General features: G+C 42.1%; 1 protein-coding gene across 1 annotated transcript in view; it reads right to left on the reverse strand.

Moving 5' to 3' along the window:
* Nucleotides 1–1,613: 1,613 nt before the first annotated feature.
* MAOA (monoamine oxidase A) overlaps nt 1,614–26,187 on the reverse strand; it is a 75,515-nt gene continuing 50,941 nt past the window's right edge. Inside the window, exons 4-15 of the mRNA XM_069464074.1 lie at nt 23,322–23,426; nt 22,239–22,330; nt 20,294–20,435; nt 15,788–15,937; nt 15,344–15,503; nt 14,386–14,482; nt 11,246–11,299; nt 7,117–7,174; nt 5,803–5,900; nt 4,519–4,630; nt 4,253–4,315; nt 1,614–4,072 (exon numbers count right to left, since the gene is read on the reverse strand). Coding sequence (XP_069320175.1) covers nt 3,926–4,072; nt 4,253–4,315; nt 4,519–4,630; nt 5,803–5,900; nt 7,117–7,174; nt 11,246–11,299; nt 14,386–14,482; nt 15,344–15,503; nt 15,788–15,937; nt 20,294–20,435; nt 22,239–22,330; nt 23,322–23,426 — 1,278 coding nt within the window. The 3' untranslated portion in view covers nt 1,614–3,925. The remainder of the gene's footprint in view (nt 4,073–4,252; nt 4,316–4,518; nt 4,631–5,802; nt 5,901–7,116; nt 7,175–11,245; nt 11,300–14,385; nt 14,483–15,343; nt 15,504–15,787; nt 15,938–20,293; nt 20,436–22,238; nt 22,331–23,321; nt 23,427–26,187) is intronic.

Genomic DNA, 26,187 nt, shown 5'->3' on the forward strand with positions numbered 1-26,187 from the left:
TGGCTCACCTGTAATCCTAGCACTCTGGGAGGCCAAGGCGGGTGGATCGTTTGAGCTCAGGAGTTCGAGACCAGCCTGAGCAAGAGTGAGACACCATCTCTACTAAAAATAGAAAGAAATTAGCTGGACAACTAAAAATATATAGAAAAATTAGCCAGGCATGGTGGTGTATGCCTGTAGTCCCAGCTACTCGGGAGGCTGAGGCAGAAGGATCTCTTGAGCCCAGGGGTTTGAAGTTGCTGTGAGCTAGGCTGACGCCACAGCACTCTAGCCCGGGCAACAGAGTGAGGCTCTGTCCACAGAAACAAACAAACAAAAAACAAATGTGTTTTGATTGATCAGCAATCTTTTAAAGGAATTTGAATATAAGTGCTCTTCAGAGGGGCACAAACTTCTTAGGTCAGCCACTGTCCTCGCTACTCCCTAATGCATCATGCATGCTGCTGTTCAATTTTAGCTGCCTGACTCCAGAGGACATTGGATTTTGGACTCCTGCTTCTAAATGCATATTTTTTCTCTTTGATCTTTCTATTAGCAATTTGTAGGTGGGGTTCCTTCATTGAGACAGAGATTGAATCATTTCCAGGTTTCTTTCCAATTCTGATTTTTTTCTTCCATATAAAAATAGTGCAGAAATACAACCTTCTAAAAGAAGTTCCCTTACCTAACAGGAATAGAGTTACAGATAGCTCCATTCTATCTGTGGAGCCAAAGCTCAAGTACATAATGTATTTTATGTGACAGGGAAATTTGATTTTCTGGAGGAGTAAAGTGGATACTGTGGTGTCCTGTCCTGGATCTGCCAGCCGCTGGGAATACAGGCTGGTCTCAGTTCACAGCTACAGTTCCTCACTAGGCACTGTCCTTGAACCTACCTGCTTACCAAGGTAACATTCCTTCCCACAGGGCAGCTGATGAAGGGACATAGAGGCTAGACCTCCTTGCCTCAATGGGGGACAATTCTGAAGGGTCTTTCCAGCTCCCCATTAGGATCTGCTGAGACCTCAGTTGCAACTGCATTGCAGGTTGACTCTCTTCCTCCTGCCCAATCCTGACTTCCTCAGCCCCTTAGGTGTATTTCCTGAGAGCTGTCTCCAGTAAGATTTCTGCCCTGACTCTGCATCTCAGATTCTGTTTCCAGGGAACACAGTCTAAGACAAGGAGTGAACCAATATACAGAAAGACTGAGTGTCTTGCCCCTGCCATAACAAAAGGCAAAAAGTAGATAGAGCTCTGGCAACAAGGTACAGAAATTACATTATCCTGCCATGAAAAGAATCCTTAGAAGCCATCTAGTGCAACCCACCCTTTTCCAGGTGGGGAGATTGAGGTAGAGAACCAAAGTGATTTGCTCAAGGTATCATAAGCCAATTAGGTGAGAAACTTTGGATCAGAATCCACACCTGTGGCTCAGTCAGGCCAACTACAGTATTCTAGCACTTAGTTCCCAGGAAACCCAATGAGTTAAACCCAACTTTGAGAATTTGGAGTCAATAACCAGTAGTTTTTGAACCTGTCCTTCATGGACAACACCTCATCATGATCTCCTGCTGTAAAAAGTCATTGAACCTTTTGAATAGAGCCATCAACTGAATGGAAGAGCCAGATCTGAATCAGGGTGTTAGTGCACTTTATTAGAGAACAAAACAGTACCATACAGGCAAAATCCTACTTCAATGGCAAAACATACACATATGCATACTCCCACATGTAGCACTGGAGCAAACTTCAGACATGGAACATTAAAACATAGTTCACAATCCTTCAATATTTTTTTCTTTAGTAGAGTAGGAGACCTTATTTAACAGTTAATTGTGACAAGCAGATGAACTTTTGAAATCTATTACAATTCTTTAACAAACTATGGACTGAGGCTGACTTGGCCTTCGGAACTGTGAAGTGGGTGCCTTAACAGGGCCAGGCTCTATCAGCCTCTTAAATTGACTTTTATTTCTCTGGTTCAGGGAAAAGACCTATGGTATCTTTATGTTGCATGGCTTCACATGTGGTGGGAGTTCTTAGCTTCAATTTCATGTGTAGGCACATCTGGACTGACATTTATTTTGATACCCAATCTGTAGCTTAATAGGGTTGATCTAATTAGAATAAATTGTTTTTCTCAAAAAGTTAGAGGGTAAATCACATACTAACAAGTCCCTCAACATTCAAGATTCAAATATGTTAACAAGTTGATTACTGCTGAAACTGTTGCCAGTTAAGGAGTTTAAATCAGCATTTCCCTAAAGGTGTATCAAGACTGAGTTAATCAGTAAGTGAATAGAAACAACTGCAATAGATTAGGGGTGAGATTTCTTGAATCAGTTTAGTGTAATATGTGGCAACTCCTTATGTACTGGAGCATATCCAAGATATTAACAAAATGCCTAAGTCAGCCAAAATGCTTTGGAATTGCAAGGTAAACAGTGGCAGAAAAATCCAGCTCTTAGGACAGGCAAAACTTTGGCAGACCTTACATCCTCACACCACGGTCCAGTGACTTAAACTTGGATTTATGATAAAGTTAATGATGTAATAAGATTGGGTTGGTTGGTTTCCTCTGGCAATCTTTAATTCTCCTTAAATAAAAATATGCTTATATTTTTTTATAAGAAGTATTTTATGGCTGAAACTTTTGGAAGGAGCTTTAAAAAATCTGACCATTTTTAAAATGGGAAAGAAAAGAGGTGGACATCCTTCTGGGCCCACATTACTCCTACAATAGAGAACTCAGTCTTAAATGACTCAGTTTCATGTCTTTTATAAAACTTAATAACTAAATCAAGTGCGGTTATAATATAGAGCCCTAATTTCCTTTCTGTCTTTGACAGTCTCAACAAATAACAATCAGATATATATCGTGTATATTTCAGTACTTGAGAGAAATCGAATATTTACAGAAATGTAACCAGGTTGAAGACATATGTAAAAGCTAAGGGATCTAATTCTATGGTCATAGGAAAAGAGAAATAAAATATGCCCCTAAGGGCCTTCAGACAGCCAGGGGCCACCTGAAAAAAAATGGAAAATAGTGCTTTCCTGAAGTCAGCATAGAATGTTGTCACTGACAAGGATCGATTGGTGTCTGGCTGACTTCCGGGGGGAAGAGGAGATGCCCATTGTAGTTGGTCTCACACAGTGTTAGGCTGGGAGGCCTCCAGGGGGACAGACCTGCCAGTATTTTACTTGGCTTATCTGGGCAGCTGTATGTAAGTCACAGCAAGTCAATTTAAGCATTATAACGCAGTAAACTCTCTGCTCCTTAAGGCGCAAAAGAGGAAAAACATACAAATTAAGCTAGTGCTGAGGCTAGATGTCTAGAAAAGTCACAGGAATTGAAAGTGGTCAGGAGCTTCTTAAGGCAGCAGCCCAAAAAGATATCCCTGTCCTGGTTTGAGGGCCTGCAAGCCCCTGCCCCCACAGTGCTTTTCTCTGCTATTTTCTGATCCAAATGGGGCCTGCTCACCTCAGGAGGCTGTGAGCCACCGGGCTCTGCAGCAACACTTCACCATAGCCTTAGGACAGAAAAAGGACAGTCACAGACTGGGCCTTAACCTATTCCACTTCTACAGAGAGAAAATCAAATGCTTTCTTTTTTGAAATCATCAGGTATTTTACAATAAAGGGCAGAAAAACAGGACACAGAAATTGTTCTAAATGAATACATCAATTTTAACTTTTTGAAGGCGATCACAGGATTTATTCTATCAATCAACATGAGTTAATCTAAACAGACAAATAAGATTGAGCTTGATCTTACTAAAATTAATTAGGTGATTCTTTGGGTTATTTTTACTTTAACATTGACTGAGACTAAATTGAAGGGGGCTAAATCTAGTGCACTTAAAAATGGCCCAATGACACAACCTTTGTCAACATTTCCCTTTTGATGGTACTGACATGTAAGCAGAAAGCATGAGATGGAACTTCAAGACCGTGGCAGGTACTTGAATTTTTGCATTACAATTAACAGAGCAGTTAGCGTTGTTGAAAATCCAAGGATCTTCAGCAGGCCTGAAACAGAAGGCAGGTTCCTCTCCCAGAAGGTGTGGCAGATCTCTACTGATGGAATGTCCTAGATGAATGAACACAGATCATTAGCAAAACCTCTTGTGCTCACAAGGAGGAATGAAACATATCTATAAGATCTGTGCACGGATATCTATAATTAAATTAGAGGCTAGAAGAAGGGAGATGTGAGTTTTATGTGCCATAACTAGTTTAAGGCGATGGAGCTTGAAGCCACCAAACTTACCTTTGATTCAGGTTCTTGAACCCATATGTCCTTCTTGGCCACCTTTCCCAAAGCATTTAAGACCTGAAAGACAGTGACCATGGTATAATGAAATGAGGTCATGTAGTTTTGACAGATTCAAGGCCTTGTTGGCCATAGATGAGCCCCATGAGTGACGGGCAGAGAAGTGGACATACAGATTTTATCAGTGTCAAGAACTAGCAGGATCAGATGCCAAAAACGCTGCGGTGACTCAGAAGGGAGAATGCCTCGGCTTCCCCGCTTACCTCTCTTGCTGCCCGTTCTCCAGCCTCAACTGCTCCTTCCATGTAGCCGCTCCATTGTGTGGCAGTCTCTGTGCCAGCAAAGTAAATCCTGCCCACCGGCTGACGAATCACCCTTCAAGGGAACAAAGAGGTCACACAGAGTTACCTGGGAAGGTGCTGAGGATAAAAAAGCCAATCACTGCCCTCAGTTACTCTGCAGAGGACAAGGAAACTCAAAGTGTTCTAAAACACACCCACGTGACTCAGCCCAAGATGAAAGGCTACTCCTGGTTTCCTGGGCCCGAATGCAAGGATCTGAACTTTCAAACCAGGGAGAATCAGGTTGTCAGATCATCAGTCACTAAAGGTGCTGCTGACCTTTTCCAAGCCAGCCAGAGCTGGAATCTAAGAACATGCATTCAATCCGAAAATCAGATTTCTTTGCTGTGTTTCCTGTTTATGGCCCATTCTGCACTCTATAGTCTTTCTGAGGGGCACATTCTTCTTGAGAATGGCCACAGACCGCAGCCATGCAGGCACTCCCAGTGAGTTAGGAGGAACTGCAGTGGTGAGTGGGAAGATAGGGAAATTAACTGCCATTTCTGGCAAAGGAGAGAGCTGAGAGATGACATGGGTATGTCTCCTTAAAAGACAGTTTCTCTGAACTCTGGAGACTGGCTTAGGGCAAGGGAATGGGCCTCCTCTTACAAAGAGGTCCTGCCAAAGAGAACCAAGGAAGGGCTGGACTGAATGGGCAACTGTTTCCTTCAAGGAGATAACTGCTCTTATGGATGAAGCAAGGGGCTTCTAGGTCAAGGTGAACTCCCCCATCCTATGTGGATTTCGTCTCCTTATGCCTTAGCTGTATACAGTGAGGACTCCACCCCCTGAAGAGGAGTGTCAAATGTTTCTCTGTTGGCAAGATAGATGTGTTAGATAAACACATTCAATGTCCTTTTGTGTAGACTGGTGCCAAGGAACCTAGGGCAGCCAAGTGAGACTAAATGTCGAGCGGAGCTCAAGAAGGCCCCCTGGAGGACACTGTAGCTTGCTTCATTCTCACACGTACTGCTGACATCTGAAGTCCTCCCCAGTGTTCTGCTATTGTTCCACATGCTGACAAACATTGTTCTACATACTGACATCCCTATTTTTCTATGGACATCCAGAAATATACAAACTGACTATCTAGGACCTTAGAAATAAGGATTCTGACTACCATTTCTAGAATTCCCATTGAATTTTACTTCTCCTTTTAAGTTTGGTGCAGGTCTTGTATTAATTGGTGTGGTGCTTGAGTGGTACCTTCCATATAGAGTCATGATCCCAGGGGGGAAGTAGGCCGTGTAGCAGCCCCCGGAGTACTGCTCCTCGCACCAGTTCTTCTCTTCATAATGCACAGGCTGCAGTTCAGTGGGGAGAAAATGCCAAAGGGAAAACAAAGCTGAAACGCTGCCAGTCAACAATGAAGGCTCATGTGTGTCTTACTTTAACAAAAGGTTTACATTAAGAAAATAAAGAAGATCCTGTTTTGCTAACTCATTTAAGGGGGAAACACGAGAGTACCAAGTAATGGCCTTTTGTGAGGTAACAAGTGATAAAACATGTGTACTTTGATTTTCTCAACCTCTTGACTAGGGAAAAGACATGAAGTATTCCAGTATCTAGGAGAGAGGGCATCCCTACACGGATTCTGAAGTCTTTAGAGCTAAGTCTCCAGGAAACTCAATAATCAGCTTGTGAAAAGACCTGCTCAAAGCTCTGGAGTCTATAAAATAACAGACTTTACTCCCCCATCTATCCAGACGTTACTGTTATGAAAAGGATGGGGAGGAGGAGGTAGAAGACAAATAAATGTCTAAGAAAGACTTTCCCCCCAACTTCTTCTCTAAGCTGCAAAATTGAATGATGGGAATCCTGCTGAAAAGAGAGCAATTAAGATGGAAAATGTTTCCTAGGGGATAGGAGAGAAACTTCTCCGATTTCTCTGACATATTCTGAAAGTTTAGTATTTGAATGGTTCAAAGATAATCCCCTGAAAGAGCCTCCAGCTATCGGTAGGTTCTTCAGAAATATGTAATTTCATTCTCCTCATCACTTTCAGTGGTGGATTTAAAGCAATGAAATTCCCAAATGAGTTATGAATTGAGTCTACACATGGAAAGTTAAGTAAGTATGACTTTGACCTGGGAAGAGAGTCTAGATTCGGTCTATCCTGTCAAGTATATACCACTGTACCTTCACTGACAAATGAAGACATATCTGGAATTTTATTGTGCAGCAGGCAGGTGACACAGACAGGAGGGCAGGACCTCTGTTCTGGAAACCTATCCCCCTCATCCTTGACATAATGCCTGCAGCCCAGGCTCTGATCACAATTGACTGCCAGTTATCCAGGGAACATTTAAACAGTCTGAACAAGCCTCTGCATCAGAAATGCCGTGCATCTGATACCAGCTTCTAATGGCTTTTTGTGATTGCTTAAGTTTTTCCTCCAAGTTAAGAATATCCCTTTATACTCTCTTAATAAGAGTGTCAGGAAACCAGAATCTGCTTTGCTTTATCACTTAGAGCAAACAGAGCAGAACTTGCTAGGGATTAAAGCTGGGGGGTTCTTACTTGTAAAGCTTCTTGGGATCCCAGCACTTTGGCATAGAGCTCGCAGATTTTTCTCTTCCTACAAAAAAGAGCTAAAACATGTTAGGGAAGTAATAATTGATGGGTATAGAATAAATACAGTGAGTTCCAGGGCCCTTGTCAATGAACCAAATTTATTACAGAAAAATCAAAATCAATGGCCTTCTGTAATTACACAAAATGGACAGTTCCACAAATCTCTGCATTCAAATTTAACTTTCTATGTCTCAATACAGTCATTTGATTTGAAGATTCAACAGAATTTTCCTTCTTTTTTACATTTTTTCTCACTACCCAATATACTATCTATTTGAGATAAAATGGGAATAATGAGATTGAATTAAGTTTATTCAGTCTTAGGAATTGATTCTATGTCACTTTCTGGAATATGTAGAATTCTAGAATGATCCCTTTTATAGGTCTATAGTACAAATGATAGTGAGTGCCCTTTATCCTATATTTGTGTTTTAAATATCTGTAAACATATAAAGCTCATTTAATCTTTTAAGCATAACATAAGATATGCAATATTGGGAGAGGCTATAGTCATTTCAGTCTAGTGACCTGTCACTTGATAGACTGGTCTGTGGACCACGGTACTCCAAAGGCTATCTGAGGGGTAGGCATGATGTGCTTACCATGTGATGTTACTTCAAACATAGTCTTTGGTCGCCCTCAAAATTCATTGTATAAATGACTAGCACAGAACATGGCATTTTCATGTCTGAAAAATCAGTAGCTGTATTTATCTAAACTCTTCTTGAAACAAGATATATTTTAAACTCACAACCCCTCTTGCTGAAATTTTAAAAAAGGTCTAATTTACTAAAATCATCCATTTTAGAAATTAACGGTTCTGTTGCAGCATTAATTGAAATAGGTTCACACTGATCCAGTTACATACTTTTCCTAGTTACCTTTTTAAAGTCTTTATATAGTTTAAATGTTTGAAAGTACTCCAAAATATTTGTTAAAGGCTAAAGAAGCAACTGGAAAAATATTTCTCAAAAAGTGTGGCCAAAGGTTTAACTCAAATTTTTAAGACAAGCCTTGAAGGCTGAAGAGACAAACGGCCAAAAATGTGCGTGTGTGTGGAGGGGAAGTCAAGCTTACTCATAATAAACAGAGTTTTAAAAATATATGATTTTATGTTGTCAATTACATTAGAAAATATTTTTAAGACATGCCCCCAATTTCTCTGAATAATATGGGACAAAATGTAACCTTATAAATTTATCTAAATACTCACACTTATACATTTATATAACTCCCAGAACTTCTACCTCATAGGTATAGACTGTCAGGAGGAGGCAACATTATAAATATTGCTTATTGCCATCATTTGACCATAGAAAGTTTTAAGGGAGAGGCAAATGCCACTCCTGAGATGGTATCACCCAACATTAGGTGGATAGTTAGGTTCCAAGAGAGTCAGGAAAAGTTTGGTTTCCTTCAAGGAGGTGTTCATGCTACACATCAAAAATCATAAAGGAAAGGAAGAATGGGAACAAGTCTTAAGACTACTGTCAGCCTATCTGTCTGTATCTGTCTAATCAGAGCCCCTCATTTCAGAGATGAGAAAGCTGAAGCCCAGCGAGCTGCACAGACCTGTTCAACATTGCTCGGCAAATTAATGGCAGGAAGAGGCTATGCTCATCCTGCCCATAAATATTTGTTGAATCAAAATCTATCCTCAATCTAGTACAGTCCCCTCTTTCCTCGTCTGTGAAGAGATGACTGATTCTTACCTACTTCACAAGGGTGTTACGAGCAATAATTCAGACATTTTGAGTTAATTAGAAAATAAAAGTATTGACAATCATTATACTAAAAGGCTTAATGATGCCTACCTTATTTTTGGGATACATAATAAAATCTTTATTAAAGCAGAGTGAAACCTAAAATCCAATCAACCTATACTGTAGTGGAGTTTTTATTCATGAATGATAAAACCAGTTACAATAGTTGTAAGTCATTATTTACTACATTTCATATTATTAGATGAGCCAAGGACGAGTTCACACAAACACCTCAGGAAATTATCTTTCCCTTCCTTTCCACCCTTTAAAATTAAAAATTCTTAGAAAAGATACATAAGGCAAGGATGTTAGAGCAATGCATTGATGGATTAGTTTGGCTCTAAAAATAGAATGTATTTTAAATGATGGCCAAAAGAGGTCACTGTGCAAATCATCTCGTAGTTGAATTTATCCACTGGTTTCTAAATCTGTCTATTCATCATAATCACCCCCAAAGCTAATTAAAAAAATACAAATATTCAGGCCCCATCTCAAATCGACTGAATCATACTCTACAGGCCTCAGCAAAATATATTTTCCAAACATCCTTTGGGAGATGTTGATGCAGTCAGTTCTAGGAACAACTATTCTCATCAATGACATATTCAGAAAGGGTTTTGCCTTGCAAGAACTTTTGAGAAGTTCCGTCACCATGTCGAATCATAACCAAATGTCTACCTTCAGGCTGGTATTTATTTTACTATTAATAAGGAAGGAAAGCAGGAAATCCAAAAGAAAATGTCAAGCTTAGTGTGGTGTAATGAAAAAAAGTATGAGTTATGTGCTCAACTCTGTCACAAGCTAGCTGCTATGGTTTGAACGTCTGCACCCCTCCAAAATTCATACGTTGGAACTTAACCCCCAAGGTGATGGCATGAAGAAGTGGGGCCTTTTGGGAAGTGATTAAGCCACGAGGGCTCTGCCCTCATGAATGGGATTAATGTCCTTTTAAAAAGGACTGGAAGGAACTAGCTAGGCCCATTTTGCCCTTTTGCCTTCCACATGTGAGGACACAGAGTTCATCCCTTTTGTCCTTCCCCTTTCTGCCTTTTCCACCATGTGAGGGCACCATAAGAAAATGCCATCTAAGGAACAGGCCCCCTCAGTAGACACCCAATCTGCAGGCACCATGATCTTGGACTCCCAGCTTCCACAACTGTGAGAAACAAATTTCTGTTCTTTATAAATTGCCCAGTCTCGGGTATTTTGTTATAGCAGCACAAATAACAGACTAAGACACTAGCTGTGGAGCCTTGAAAAAATCATTCCCCATTGCTGGACCTCAAATTCCTCCTCTGTTGAATAAGTAGGTGGACACTAAAATAGTGCCCTTCCTGTCATCAAATCTCTTACGGTTGCTCAAATAAATAAATCTGTGTGCACATATGGGAACATCAGGGAAAGTTCTACAACCTTTCCCTGACTTCTAAAGTTATCAAAGTAACTCCCAAAGCAAGGGATGCTAGTGGGTTAGCTGTTTAATTTTTAAATTAAATTCAGAGAGAAGTCTATGTTTGTGTGTGTATTGGACCTCTTTATTATTATTTTTTTATTTCCAAACATTTAGGGGGTAAAAGTGTTTTTGTTACATGGATAAATTGTATCATACTGAAGTCAGGGCTTTCAGCGGACTTCTTTAAAAGCTTGCGAAATATTTGGGGCTACCCTAAAGGGAAGGCTGGAAGTTCCCAAGGGCATCCCCCCAACAGCCAAATGACTCTCATGTTCAAAGGCTTACTTTTCCAGGTAAGATTTATATTTGAACAAAGGAATCCAAGTCAAAACAAAACAAATATAACAAGACAGAAACAGAGAAAGGGAGAGAGAGAAAAAAGCCACTGTGCTAAAATAACTTGTATATTAGGAAACTTTCAGAGGAGGGGAACAGCAGAACTGTGTCTCAGATAATCAGTGGTGAATACTTTCATGTACACACGTTGCTACAGGTTAAAACACATATGTAGGAATTTGCTTTTTAGAAAGTCCATGTCAGAGAAACTTAGAAAATAGATGACGGCCTTGCAAGGGGATCAGGATTTGGTTTCTACAGCTTTTTTTGCATCTAAAGTTTTCTATAATTTTTCTCCGTCCATCTTATGGGAAACCCTACCTCTTAACCACTGTGAAATAAACACAAATATATAAAAGTAAATTAGTATGCTTATGGGCAAGGGCTGGATGGAGGGGGCTGTTGGGATTTTAAGAATATTTGTGAAGTATTACATTTCTCCTGATGCTAGTCCACTATCATCAGTGAGGAAAACACAATACAAAACTAACTTTTTATCCGTTTTTCAGCTATAAAGTCTTACCTTATTTCTTTATGGAGTTTAGCAAGTCGATCAGCTTTACGGGCAAGGATGAAGCTGGAGAGAGGGGATATATTGAAATGATCAGGTTATAGCCCTTTATCTTAAGAGATGCTCCTTTTTGAAGTGCTCGTACCTCCACCCACGCAGGATTGATGAACTCTGCCAGACCCGCCCCCTCTACTAAAGCAAATGCCATGTTGTCCTCAGTCTGCCTCTGTGTCCAAAACCCCTGCTAGGCCGTGGGCTCCTAAATGACAGGTCACCTCCTATTTAACATTTTACTCCTAAAGTTTAACACACTTTTGGGTATACAGTAGGAAGTCAAACGTTAGATGAATCAACCCTGCACTAAATGATTAATTTGGTAATTACTGTTGCCTTCTGCCAAATACTTCACAAAAGCTGGTAAAACAAATATAAATATGTATCTGTAGTGGATACCTTGGTGGGCCCCCAAACCTTCTCTTAAGGACCAGGCACTCGGTACCCTTAGCTCATAGCTGACCTTCCCCAGCAATTGCGCTAGGCAGCAGGGAACCCGGGCCTTGGCTCAGTTCAGGACAACTCTGAAGGCCCATCCTAGCTCCAGAGCTTCCCAGGGGATGGCTGAGGTCTTTGCTGGGACAACAGTGGAGCCCAACTTCTCCCTCTGCCTGATCCTAATTTCTTCCCTTCCCCTATAGGTAGTAATGCCCAAAGCACTTCCCCATAAACTTCCTGCACCCAAATCTCCATCTCCCAGTCAGCCTCCTTGCAAACTGACCTAACACAGTCTCTAAATAAAGTAACTCAGTAAAACTCAATTATAACCTGTCTGCTTCCCTGTAATCAAATAGATTCTATTTATTATACTTACATTACTAATTGCACATATATTTTAAAGAATTGAATTGTGACATGGAAGTCCTTAGTTATACTATTATTAGAAAGCTTTCAAAAATCCAAATGAGCTAAAGGACAATGAAATTATTTTCTCATTCAAAAAATTGAAAGTTGTATTTGTCTTATTCTAGACCAAAAAGACAAATACGTCAGTGCTGAAAACAGATCTTTCCTCTTCTTATCACCCCCAAATTAAAGTGTTCCTCAAATTTGATTAGCAATTCCTTTAGGGCTACTATAAGAGATCATTCTGGGAAGTAAAGACACAAAATGTGTTAATCCAGAGAACAGTATTTCAGAGGAAGCTGTGGATTACTTAAGAAATTTGAACTATTGAATTTCATGAGCCAAAGTCAGAATTTTGCATGATTTATTTTACTCCTTAAGTTATGCCCCACTGTTAATGATTTTAGTTAAATTTTGGGTTTTTACAAGAATCAGTAAGTTTAGACTTATCCAGTATTTTTTAAAAATCCACAATGTCTGATAAAAGATTAAATGATTTATCTGTAAACCTCTTTAGTCAACTTATCTTGTGTGCTTTTTACAGTTGCTTTCCCAATGGGCGGTTAGTGTTGGCTATTTCTGTCAACTCTCAAGTCATGAATGAAATAACCTCTTTGATCTAATCCTAACTCTGAACAAATATCCTTTAATAACTTTCTTTGGTGTTTTATTGAGGAAATCAAACATGCTTATTTTGTACTTGGGACATTTCATGGTTCTAAAGTACAAGGGCTTTTCTAGTTTCCCAAAGGAACTGGTTGTTACAAACTTAGTGCTGAGCAGTTACCACTCTAGGCTTTTGTGGGCATAGCCAAAAGCAAAGGGAAGGGTGGGGCAATTGTCCAGATAAAACACATTGGAATATCACTTGCTAGAAACTGCCCAAGTAACCCCATTAACATCTGGAAGGGCCCTGCCAAAGAAAGCTCAGAAGGTCAGATATCATTATATCTAACTCCCAGGGCAAGAATTATATCAGTGTTCTCCCATCCATAGTTGGATTGATCTTAACTGACATTCTCCTGAAACCTGTACCCCAACATCCTGCTTCTCTGTGACATACAGAAAGAAGGTGATGTCAAACTGCCAAAATAATCTCTATCCTTTCCTGCCTGATGGGGTTAGAGATGAAGAGGATGTGTTGCTCCGATGGTCATTATGTGGTAAGCATATGCCCTTCTTAGGGAAGCTGGTGCTATGTCTTATATTTTACAACCAAAGAAGTGGTTACAAAATGTCTCATCAGTAACCAGGACCTGCTTTCTCGAAGAAACCACAGCCTGCTTTCTAAGTCTCCCTGGACATGGGTCTGGCTCCCTTTGTCTTTGTAATTTTCCTTCCATGACACGATGACGTGAGCTCACTTCTCTCTTCAACAGGAGGTATGCATTTCCCAGAGGTGAAGGGGAAACCACTGGTCTCTAAGAGTTATTTGACTGCTATTGAAGCTGCATTCTTTTGTTACAGTGTGGTAGAATACATAACTTTCTATTTGTATAGCTTTTGATGGAGGCCAAAAGGCAGGCAACTGGGAGTTGTGGCACTCCTTGGCAATTACTTTTTGGAGACCCCACTTCCTTCTCTGGACTTCTAGTTCCCAACAGGCAAGACAGTTGTGTGCAGGGATGGGCTCCCTAAACAAAACCACAGCCCAGACAGACCATCTGCACACTTCCGAGTAAGTGAAGCACCACTGGTGAAGGATAAATGTAGAGTTACCGACCAGAAAAAGTGCCATGCCGTCCACTTGAGGCCTGGCTTAACTCTGAACAGTGCCTCCTGATGGGTCAGCCATCTTATATCTCAGGGTAACAACTAATATTTACTATGTAGCAGATTGTCTGGAATGGAGAAAAGGATCAAGCCCAGAAACCCTGAATTTGGAAGATTTTACAGGATAAAGCAGCTAGTTCTCATTCCAGGATGGTTGTGAACATTCTGCCTCTAGGCAAGGCTGGCTACCATACCACCTATCTAGCTGCTTTTTTCACTCCATCCTCAACATGTAAGCTTTATGGGAGAAAGAAATACATGGGCACAAGTTCAAACTGATGTCAATTTTAGTAAAGTTTCCCAGTGTTCTTGTGCCACAGAGAAAACATTATTATAATACTTTAATACATAGAAATATGATATATTTTTGTAGGGATATTCATCATTGTCTGAGCTCAATTCCAAAGCAATATACTTTGCCAGCATCCACACCAGTACATCAACACAACTTGGAAAACACAGAACGGCCAGCTTCTTACCCCATGATGGCGGGCAGTGATCCATCTGGCTTGGTGTCATCCAAAGTTATTGAAATCGGAGATTCTTCATCTTCGATGATCATGCAGCCACAGTAGTCTTAACCAGGAGAAAAGCAATAGGAGATTGATTTTCATCAATTACTTCATCAGAGACACACACATGTATATAAAATATATATAAACTATTTTGCTAAGAGGAAGGCAAATCTTAAACTCTTGGTCTTTGCCCCAACCCTACAAGCTATTTCTTGTTAAATATACACACTGACTATACAAGAATGTCTATTCACCCACATACAGAAAATGACCCATCTCTATCACCTTTACATAAAGGACTTAGGACCAACTAATGCATGGCAAAAATGGTACGATAGCCCTGGATTCTGGAATACATGGAGAAAGAGAGAATGTGTTGGATGGAATCAGCCCTAGCAAACCATGGAAGAAATGGTGGGAGGGAATCCTGTGAGTATAAGCAGGAGGCTTATCAACAGTAGTCACCATCTCCAGGCAGCCTTCTAAGTCCCACACCCTGCCTCATTTAATCCTCACAACTCCCTGACAAGTGGGTTTTACTGTCACCATTTTATGCTTATAGACTGATGCCAGTAAACAAGTCAAGTCCACGAATGAGTGACTTTGATGCAATGTTCTTTCCATGGTGCTCCTTGGCCTCACTCTGCTCATGAACAGTAAGCAGCAGAGCAAGTGCCAGGAGCCAAGGCAATGGTGGCCATGCAACTGATGTGATCTCTTTCTTCCCTCCCATTACCAACAAGTGCTCTTGGCACCATTTCATGTTGCCAGGGGCTATGAGAAAATCAACAGATCAAGATTTCTGATCCTTCCTCTATCAATTTGAAAGCACTTTGTCTGTTCAGTGCCTTCTATTCAATATTCCTAAAAGAGTGTGGTTTCTTCACATAATACAGTTTAAACATAAATAAGAGCAACTTACCCTTTTTCTTCCAAAAGGCCTCCTTGTAATACATCATGCATTTAATGATAGCCCCCATTGGAAGACGCTGAATTAACTGGTTTCTCTCTGGTGGAAGCTCTGGTCTAAAGTGAATCTTGGAAGTCAAGATCGGAGGGATTGCAGTAATTACGTATCTGCACTAAAACACATACAAGCAAAATATCACCTCAAATGTGAGCTGCAGGCTTTGCAGGGGGTGTGAAAAATCATCTTTACCATTTTTTAAATAACATTGAGCAGTAAGAACATACAAAATGAGGCAACAAAACAGAACTAGGTAGGTCAACCAGGGCTGGTGATTTTGAAGAGTGAGGCAGAAAGATGCCAGCATTAATTATGCCACTGCTGGATTATACCTGGTTAGAAGCTGCAGACGACACAAGGCCTATTTACCATATGCTCCTTTTGACTAAACTGAGTTACCTCATAAAGTTCACGATTCAACGTCTCTACAATGATGTTGTCACTTGATTGGTCAACATAGGTGACAGGACGTTTCAGCTTTACTCGGTCCCCAAGGAGGTCCATCATCCGTTCACTCACTTGACCAGAGCCACCTACGAACTTCCGTTCCTACAGGAGGTAGGCAGGAAAGGAAACATTATAAAAGCCCAAAGAAGAAAAATTTTATTTGCTACTAATTAGAAAACCTTGAGAAAGTCACAGGCCACACCTCTACCCTCTGCACACCTAACTGTCAGAAGAACTTGTTAGGACAGAGGCAGAGGATGCCAAGACACCTCAATGATCATTTTCTGCACAGCCTCCAACAGTGCAAAGCTGTTACTAGTTTATAAAATCACAAAACCAGAAGAAATACTCCCCCCTATGTCACTGCTGCCCTGCCCAAATGGGAATATCAGCAAGTCTGTGGGCTTCAAATGCCCAAGAGTGCAGGGCATGGAGGGAGCCCTAGAAAGAGGAGGGTGCTGCACTTAGCCTGAGAAATGCGGTTTCTAACTCCCCTTGATCCTCACAGTCCTAAGCTGGGGCTGTCCAAGCAGGTAAGGATGCATATGGTGCCATATTATAGACAACGTCACTCTAAGAGAACATGCTCAGGGCGCTCTTAGGGGTAGCCATGTCCTACCAGTCATCACCAAAGGATATCCTAAGAATCTGAATCTCAGACCTTGAGAGACTTTTTGCAAAACTGTTGGGAAGTTTTGAGGTGGAAGCAGTGAAGTGACGGCTAAGCACCTGCTTGTTCCTTTAGATACTGCTAAATAGTTCTCTCGAGCAGCCCTTATAAGACCAGGAGTGTTCTGCCCACTGCCATCTGCTACAATCACCATGGAGATGCTTCCAGCTTAACCTAAGGAGGTAAGTCTTTAACACAATACATTTGGTAAGAACCAGGGGACTATTTTTAGCCTGTTGTAGAAGATTCTTTGAATGGTTAGAAATACACAGTGGTAGATTGAGGCACAGCTCACCACTTGACAACTAGGTACCTTACTCATGCTCCTCCAGAACACTTTGCATGAGCAGCCACATTGAGTTTTGTACTTTTATAACTGGCTATGTTTTAATGACACCACTGAAGTTCTTTCTAAAAATATTTCCATAGTGATTCAGACCTAAATTCATGATTTGTCCTTGCTCAAGAAACTAGTACCATTTAACTTATAATCTGACTTATGTTTTCCAAGAGTCACTTTGAATTTTAGTGTGGTAGGAAGACCATGAACTATTTGTTGAATTAAATTATTGCAGGATAAACCTAAGTTGTTAATAGAGATACTGTGATAATGGTTTAAGATTCATCGTCTGAACTATACTTTCCAAAAAGTATCCTGGCTCCTCTGAATGAAGAATACAAATATCAAATATGAGTCAAGATACCTCAGACAGTAAAATACAGGTTTAAAAGGAGTAATGTGGAATTTCTGCCTGTAAGTAAAGAAACTTAAAAAGTGCCACTGTCAAGGCACGATGGCTGACTAGAGACATCACTTACCAGACCATCCTGGAGGGAAGGAAAGGTTTAAGATAAAAAGGGAGGGGAGAAAGGACACAGCTCAGGTTTAGGTCAGAGGAATAACTACCAAAACCTGCCAGAGACCTCAAGGAGGAAAACTGCAAAGCAGGGAAGGAAGAGGAAAAAGGAAAAAAGATACCAGTGAGGATCAAACCCAGAGAAGCTTGGAGCCCAGTGAAAGGGTAAGAGGGGATCCCTTTCTCTTTCCCACACTCCTTCAGTAATCAGCAGGCTACCAAGTTATTTGGAAGCTTTTCTATCCCCATGAGCCCGAGAACTGTGGCAACCATGGAACTGTGGCAAGAACTTGCACGATCTCAGAGCTTGGACATTCCGTGCAGGGTCCCCCTCCAAGGAGAGTGACCCAAGAGGCCAGGGAGCCGGCTTTCTTCCATTCAGACTCTTTCCTTCCCCTACCCACCCCCACCCACTGCAACCAGGAGAGCAGTATGAGCTGAGAATCTGGCAAGTGGCTGCCTCTCCCCAGCTGGCATGTCCTCCAGTCTGAGCTTTCAACAGAGATTGAGGCCCGCATCTTTCCCCTTCAGGACCTGCAGTGGACCTGGGTGCCCAATCTGGGAGCTCCCTGCCTGCTGGCATTTCCCGGAGATGCACTCCAGTGGGTCAGATACATAGGCTAGATCCCGTGCCCCAAAGACTCCAGCGGGTTGCTAGGGACACTGGGGAGATTTGGAAGCTGGAATTGGGAAGCGAAGGAGCCCGTATGGGCAGAACTTACAGGAGAATACTGTGGGGGCCAGAGACATGGCAATCTGGGGGAGTGCCCATCATCCCCACAGGAAAGCTGTACTGTTGGGACTAGGGTGGGTCCTCCTCCCAGCGGTTTTCCCTAGCAGCTGACAAAATGACCTTGGAGCTCTGCTGAGGCTCAAAGCTCCACTGTCGGATTAGGGAAGGTTCTCCCCCTGCCCTCCCCCCCCCCCCCCCCCCCCCCGGCAGGGAAGATCCCAGCTTGTTGCGCCATAGCATCTGAGTGCAGCATGTTCAGGTGCCCATGTGCAAACAGACACTGGAGGACAGGGGTGATGCAAAAGGGGCAGAGCCAGTTGGGAAATAATAACCCCTTCCTCATGAGCAGTCACCCGGTTTGGAGAGCCTGCCTCGATGCTCCTTCCAGCGGCTCCTCCTAGTGGCTAGGAAAACAACCTCTGAGCCCTGCCAAGGCTTTGCAAAGTCTTCCAGGCTTGCCCAAGCTAATCACACCCAGCCTTGTTCCTCCACCTGCCTCTGCTGTGGAGGAGAACAAACAACCCCCTGGGAGCTACAGGGCCCCTCCCAAAGCCTGGGGCACTCAAGTGCTCCTCCTGAAGGACTAGGCACAAAAGAACATCTCTGCAGTTGGCTCTTTCCTGCAATCATCAACCACTGACAGGGAGAACAACTCTATAGCTCATCATGGCATCTACCAACTCAGTCAAACAGGACGTGGCTGATTCTTACTCACAAGCATCATCCACCATCTCAGAGATTAAGCTGGGGGTCCCAATACAATTTACACTGCTGGGGAGGTGAAGACAGCAGGATAGAAGCAACCTGAGGGGACACTGCTTTTTAGGGGAGAAACAAAAGTTACAGGCAGCTCAATCTGTGAGGGTTCTCCCTCCTCCACTGCAGACCTCTGGGCTGATCAGGGAGCTGCTCAGAGTCTGTGCAGAGACATTCCACCGGAGAGCAGGTACAGCAGAGAGCTGGTGCCTGCCAATCCCAAGTTTCTACAACTGAGGCCGTCCTGATGACTCTGGCGCATGGAGCCGGGTCCATTCGGGACTCAGCCTTCCAGAAGTAGCCTTTGCATCACCCCCTCCAGGCCAGGGAGGGAACAGATGCTCCCCCACATCATGCCCTGTGACTGGGAACTGAACATGCCTCCACCCTGGTGTGGGAGCTGAACAGAGCAGGAGCCCCAGACATCACAGGCACCACTTGGGAAGCCTGGGGCAACTGCCTCAGTGGGTGCTAGGTGTGTGTGGGGAACCTGGCCAACCAGCAGCTCCAGTCCACCTACGTGGACTCTAGGCCACTGAGACAAACCCCTGCCTACGCGACTGGGCATGAGCAGTCCCCACACTGGTGGGGACTCTGCCCCTGAAATCCCAGAGCCAGCTCTGAAGCTCTCGCTGTGCCCAAGTTTGAGGTTCTGCCCCTGTAGATCCAGGGTCGCTGCTGGGCCTGCAACTCCACCCCTAAGACTCTAGAGTTATGCCTGGACCCCAAGACCCCACCACTGAGCCCACACCACTAACACCGGGCTAGCAGAACCTCCCCAAGGTCCAACACTTCACTCAGGACCCCCAGCAATTTACTCCCAGTAAATTCTAGCTTCACCACTGGTTTGCTGTGTGTCCAGCCAATCAACTAAATGAGTTCATTCATTAGTAAAGGAAGTGGTATGGAACCTGCACAAATGCAAGTGGGCAGCAAAAATTTAGAATTCAAAATGTAGACTTTACTCTTGAAAGAGGGGCCATAAATCATTTGTGTGAATTAGAAAAAAGAAAAGTCACTTCCATTCTATGACAGTTAATGTAAAAAAATAACTCTGAGAAACACATAGGACAGATGCCTTATGTCTGGAACAGAGATGACTTTAAGTACAATAATCTTGCAAGTATTAGAATTTGTTGGAACTTAATTTTAATTTATTTTCATGATTTAGCTTCTCCTACATAAACAGCCTAATTTTACCTGCCTCTAAAAGGAAGGAACTTAATTCCTAAAACCTAATTAATTTAAAATGAAACATTCTTTAGCTGTGAATTTCTTTTCAGGAATGAAAAAAGGAAATGAGAAATTTTTTTCAGACCATTTCACATTTCTAATGTGAAACATTTCATGTTTCAAAATATTGAAGTAATTATTAAAGATACTGCTCTGGGGGAAGGCAAAGTCACTAAGGAAGTTATAGTTTCAGAATGGACACATCATACCTGGCCTCCATTGGTGACAGAGAATATCCGAGTGGTGCCCCCACATTGCTTCACATACCACAGGAACCACAGTGCAGACACCTCGTGGGGCTCAGAGGTCACGTTGATATTCACAAAAAGAGAAGCAAACTGCCTAGCAGTCCTGTTCAAAGGACAAGAGTAGAAGTCAGGTGTCAATACATACAGGAGTCTGAAGACCTCATGTTTTTGAAACACGATTTAGTGTGGTTAGAAAGTATTTCTACTGCAATTGAAAGAAGTAAAAAAAAACCTCATGGACTCAATTTCTGAAGGAATGAATTTTTTTAACTCTTGAGGAAACTAAGTTTTCTCCTGCTTTTAAGAATTTATGGGTTAGCTCCAAATATGTTAATCCTGGTTCTGTATAAAGGTCATTAGGGCTATTTGCTCTCATCTGTTTTAACAATCATCCTCTCCTCTCCATCTTCACTGCCATGACCCTGGTCCAGGCTACGATGGTCCCTCACCTGGGCTACAACCGTGGTGGCTCCTAGCTGGTCATCCTACATCCCCTCTTGGATCCTTCTTCACACGACAGCCAATGAGGTCTTTAAAAAACCTTCTGCTTAGAACTAATGGATCAACACTTACATGCATTCATGGCATTAAAACTTAACAGAAATCAAGCAGGCAGGAGGGGAGAAGAGGGGATGGGTAAATTCACACCTAACAGGTACAATGCACACTATCTGGGTGATGGACACACTCATAACTTCAACTGAAACTGTACAAAAGCAAATTATGTAACCAAAGCATTTGTACCCCTGTAACATTCTGGAAAAAAAAAAACAACAACAACAAAAAAAACAAACCTCTGCTTAAAACCCTTTAATGGCTTTCCATAGAGAAAAGTTAAAGCTTGAATGTGGCCAATATATCCTCCAACAGTCCTTCAACCTCCCCTTATACCACTTCCTCTGGTCATCACTGTGGTCCAGACATACTGTCCATTTAGCTGCTGAAACATGCCAATATCCTTCTTAGTTCAAGGCCCTCACAAAAGCTGCTACCTGTTCTCTCTGCCTAGATCCCACCTCCCCAAATCACTGAACCCTTCCTGTCTTCCCACTGCTGACCATTGGATCATTCTTGGAAGATACCATTCTCCCTACATCATCCAACAGTCCCTATCTCCTCATGGGCCCTGTGAGTCATTCCTCCACACAATCTACTCTTCCTACCTGTCATCTAAATCTGTGGATAATCCTGGAATATACCATCTGCCCACACCATCCACTCTTTGTGTCTCCACCAGCCCTTTTGGCTTATTCCTGGAAGATATATCCTGCCATACCATTCATGTTTTCTCTCTTCCTTACCCCACTGGGTCCTTCCTGCATGATATCATCCCCCTACCCCATTCGCCCTTCCTATCTGTCCTCCCTACCTACTTTGTGGCTCATTCCTGGAAGATACCATTCTGTCACACCATTCAAACTTCCTATCTTTCCCCTACCCCTCTGAGTCATTTTGGGATAATGCCATCCCCCTCCCACAATGTCCACACGTCTCTGTCTCCCCCCAGTGCTTCTGTCACATTCCTGTAAGATACTGCCCACCCAAATTATCTACTCTCCCCTTTTTCCCCCCTGCCCCTGTGGGACATCCTAGAAGATATCATTCCCCCACATCATCTATCCTTCTTCCTCCCTAACCGTGTGGGTCATTCCTGGAAGACACCATCTCACCACACCACCCACTCTGAGTGTCTCCCTCCTGTCCCTATGGGTCATCCTGGAAGATATCTTCCCCCAACATTATCCATCCTTCTCCCCCCACAACTAATCCTGTAGGTAATTCCTGGATGATATCCCCCCAAAACATCCACCTTTCCTGTCTCCCCCACCACTGCCCCTCTGGCTCATTCCTGGAAGGATAGGATGGGAAGATAAAAAGTAAATTTTAAATTGTCAAGCCTACTTACTTTGTCCAGCAGATTTTATTGATGAGCTCTTTCATGGTCATCCTGTCCCATTCCTCAGCATGCGGTGCCTGCCAGGGTGCATCAGCTGGAATCTGCAGAGAAAGGAGGTTCCACACTCAAGTGTGATGGTAACTGCCACTGCCCAGAGGCCCTCATGAAAACCTCTGAAAATGAGTCTCTAGGTCTCTGTGTTGGAATGTGTGATTGGAATGGTATGTAGAGAAAAAGCAGGGAGCTCTTTGGAGTCTATGCTTTCATGCTATTGCCAAAACAATAATAATAATGATAATAATTACATATAAGTCTGTGCATAAATTTATGTCATTATTACTATTATTATTGAAAGCTAACACCCATTTTATGTCCCCAATTCAAGTTTGAGAGTACTGTTACAGAGCCTGAGACTAAGTAAAAATACTTTGAGGGCCAGGTATGGTGGCTCATGCCTATACTCCTACCACTTTGGGAAGCCAAGGCAGGAGGATCACTTGAGGCCAGGAGTTTGAGACCAGCCTGGCAACACTGAGATCCCATCTCTATAAAAAAATAAAAAATTAACTGGGTGTGGTGGCATCTATCTGTAGTCCCAGCTACTTGGGAGGCTGAGGCAGCAGGATCACTTGAGCCCAGGAGTTTGAGGTTGCAGTGAGTTATGATGACACCACTGCACTGCAGCCTGGGCAACAGAGCAAGACCCTGTTTCAAACAAACAAACAAAAAACACTTTGGGGCAGCAAATCCTTCTCTCCTTTACAATCTAAAGTGACATTATGTATGGATAAGACAATTGCAAGTAGAGATACCTGGCAACAATGTGTCCTATAAGTGCTCAATGGTATAGAGTTGAAGACATATAGGCATTAGTATCAGAGAGAGTGGGTTTGAATCCCTTGCTGTGTGGTTTTGGGTAAATTACATAACTTCTTGGCACTCATTTTCCCCATCTGTCAAGCAGATAATTTTGCAGAGTTGTTGGGTGCATTGGAAATGATATGCATCGATGTCTGGAGCAATATTCCCTGCACCACAAGGATATTAAACAGTTGCCACTGTAATATCAGTAATGTGTCATATGCAATTTACCTCCTTCCCCATGTTATCCAGTGTCCGCCACAGATTGTTGTAATCCAGATATGCAATGGGATTCCAAACTGGTGGAAAAGCTCCCCGAAATGGGTAAGATTTCCCCTGTAATATAAAAGTAAATGGAATCATTTGAAAAGGTTAAGAACCAACCAACCTAAGACAGCCATTTTCAAAGTAACTGCATACCTATACAGGCCCCAATTTTAATAAGATGAGCAAAATTTCCCTGGTGCCGTGTTAGCTGTTTTTAACTTACAGGAAATAATAGCTTTAAATTTATTTCTACTTATTTGGAAAAATAAATAAAGGTAGCTTATCCTAGTATCTAATGCTGTTACTACAATATTCTCAACTCCTAAGTTCCTATCTAATCTCTTTGGAAGGATGTTCCCACTCAGATGAGAACAGGTTGATGACATGGAGGACTGTCTTTAGGCCACATCTAGGACAAGAATAGCAAAGAGGAATATTTCAGACTGTTTTAAGATCTACACAGGCTAAATAAAGACTGGCTAGACTACAGGCTATGTCCAATGTAAAGAATCAGAGTATTAGCAATTTGGAATAATAGGCATTTGTCATTTTGGGCTGCCCAGCATCCATTCCCCTTTCCTAATAGTACCCTTGTTTCTTTTTGGGAAACTGCCTCTCTTCCTCTGTATATAGCTATGTAGGGAGGAGCGTCCCAGGTACCAGCTCCCATTACAGAAGGTGATGGGTTAATCCTTTCTCTCCTCCCTCTTCCCCTGACCCCGACCCCTGGCTGTGACCCTGTGTTCTGAGCTTGGCCAATCACACACTCCCAGAGGATTCTGACCCTGAAGTGGGTCACCGAAGTGTAGAAGAAAGTAGACTGTGGGTTCTCCTTCCCCATGGCAGTGTATTGAGCAGATGTTTCTTGCTACAAAGACCATGACTATGGGTCGTGCCTCTGACTTGTCAGAGCTCTCCTGCTCTCTGCTCATTCTCAAGCGTGGTCCTCTAGCCTCATGCCGATTCTGTGGGCCCTCTCATATCCTTTCAGTAAATTCCCTCTTGTTAACCCAAGTTGGTTTCTATTGCTTGGCACCAAGACTTCTAACATGAAGATAGCTCATTATTAGCAACCATTTACTTCATTTCATTGCGTGACAGGCATTGTGCTAAGCAAAAGCAAGGATGAGTGCAGAAGGAATCCTTAGGAAAAGATACCAGGTCTAGGTAGTTTCTAAGGCCTTATTTGCTAATTTAATTCTTTTCACTTTAAAAATAAATGTCTTGTAGATCTTCATAAGGTCCAAATCTTTTCTACTAGTACGATTTTGTGTGAGAATTTGATTTTTTAATTGAAAAAAATTATTTATAAAGAAAGCCTACTGTGTGTACTGCACAATATTAAGAGCTGTGCTGGATTTTTAAAAAGGGCTAAAGCAAAACTCTGGACCATCAAGGTAGGAACACAAGACATAACAAGCATGTACACACACGTGCACACCCCCCAACTGAGTAAGAATATATAGCAGTCTTTAAGTGATAAAGAAGCAATTTTTCCTTTCACATAGCAAATTTGAATAACTTTGGCAGATTATGTGATCTGATTTATCTGAAAATGCTATGCTGTAATGCTGCAACACAACTTTTTGAGACTCCAAATCCTTTATCGTCATTGCCACCATCATCACTAACATTTATTGAGATCTTTCTCTATGCCTGGCACTGGCTGAAGCTCTTCACACACGTTATCTCATGTAATACTTGGTCCAACCCTATGGAGACAAGCACTATTAATATTTCCATTTTATAAATGGGGAAACTAAAGGCCAGTGACAGTAACTAGTAAATAGTAGAACAGAAATTTCCTGCTCCCAAAGCCTTTGCTAATAAAATATGCTTTCCTGCCTTCTATACAGCTGATGGAATGTGGAGATAGGTTTATTCTAGAGACATTTTAACCTTCCCAACTAAAAGAAAGAGAACTTTGAAATGTGAAACTTATAAATCTTCCACATGCATATTTTCTGTTTCTAAGGAGTAAAAATAGAGACCAAGAAGTTCCAGGGGTGTATGATGACTGCTGAGGAAACATGGCCAACCTTGGAAAATGCTAAAGCATGTTCTGAGAGAAATGAGCAGAGGCATTTTACACAGAACACAAAAATAGCTGTGGAGATGAGAGAGGCTGAGGTTAAGCAATAACTAAGGGGCAGCCTTCAGAACAGCTGGTTCTTGTTATAATTCTTCCCTTAACTGAAATCTGGAAAAATCTCCATTTTCCTCTAAAATGCATTTATACTCGAGGAACAGTCTAATACAAAACTGATCTTTGCTTTGAAAAATAAATTTTATTAAAAAACGTATTCTCAATAAGTCTGGACACATTAAGAAAAGTGTTATACATATAATTCAACAAAATGTGTTTTACATTCCTAAAGAAGTTCTTCACAGAATGTTGCCAACTTGAGTATGATTTCACACAAGGTCCAAAGATCCCGTGATCTGAGCCTTGATAAACAAACAGAAATGGCAGGAGAAGTAAAGAGTTCAGGGAGAGAGGAGAATTTGGCCTGGCAATTTTTTTAGGAATGGGAGCCATGGAATATTCTAGAAGATCAAAAGAGCCCATAACATACACTTTTTTTTATTTCAGCATATTATGGGGGTACAAAAGTTTAGGTTACATATATTGCCCTTGCCCTCCTCCCCCTGTCGAATCAGAGCTTCAAGCGTGTCCATCCCCTAGACAGTGCACATCACACTCATGTATGTATATGCCCATCCCCTCCCCCCCCAACATCTGCCCGACACCCGATTAATGTTATTCCTAAATGTGCTCTTAGGTGATGATCAGTGAAACCAATTTGATGGTGAGTACATGTGGTGCTTA

The sequence above is a fragment of the Eulemur rufifrons genome, chromosome 30 (assembly GCF_041146395.1).
Source record: "Eulemur rufifrons isolate Redbay chromosome 30, OSU_ERuf_1, whole genome shotgun sequence".
Lineage (NCBI taxonomy): Eukaryota > Metazoa > Chordata > Mammalia > Primates > Lemuridae > Eulemur > Eulemur rufifrons.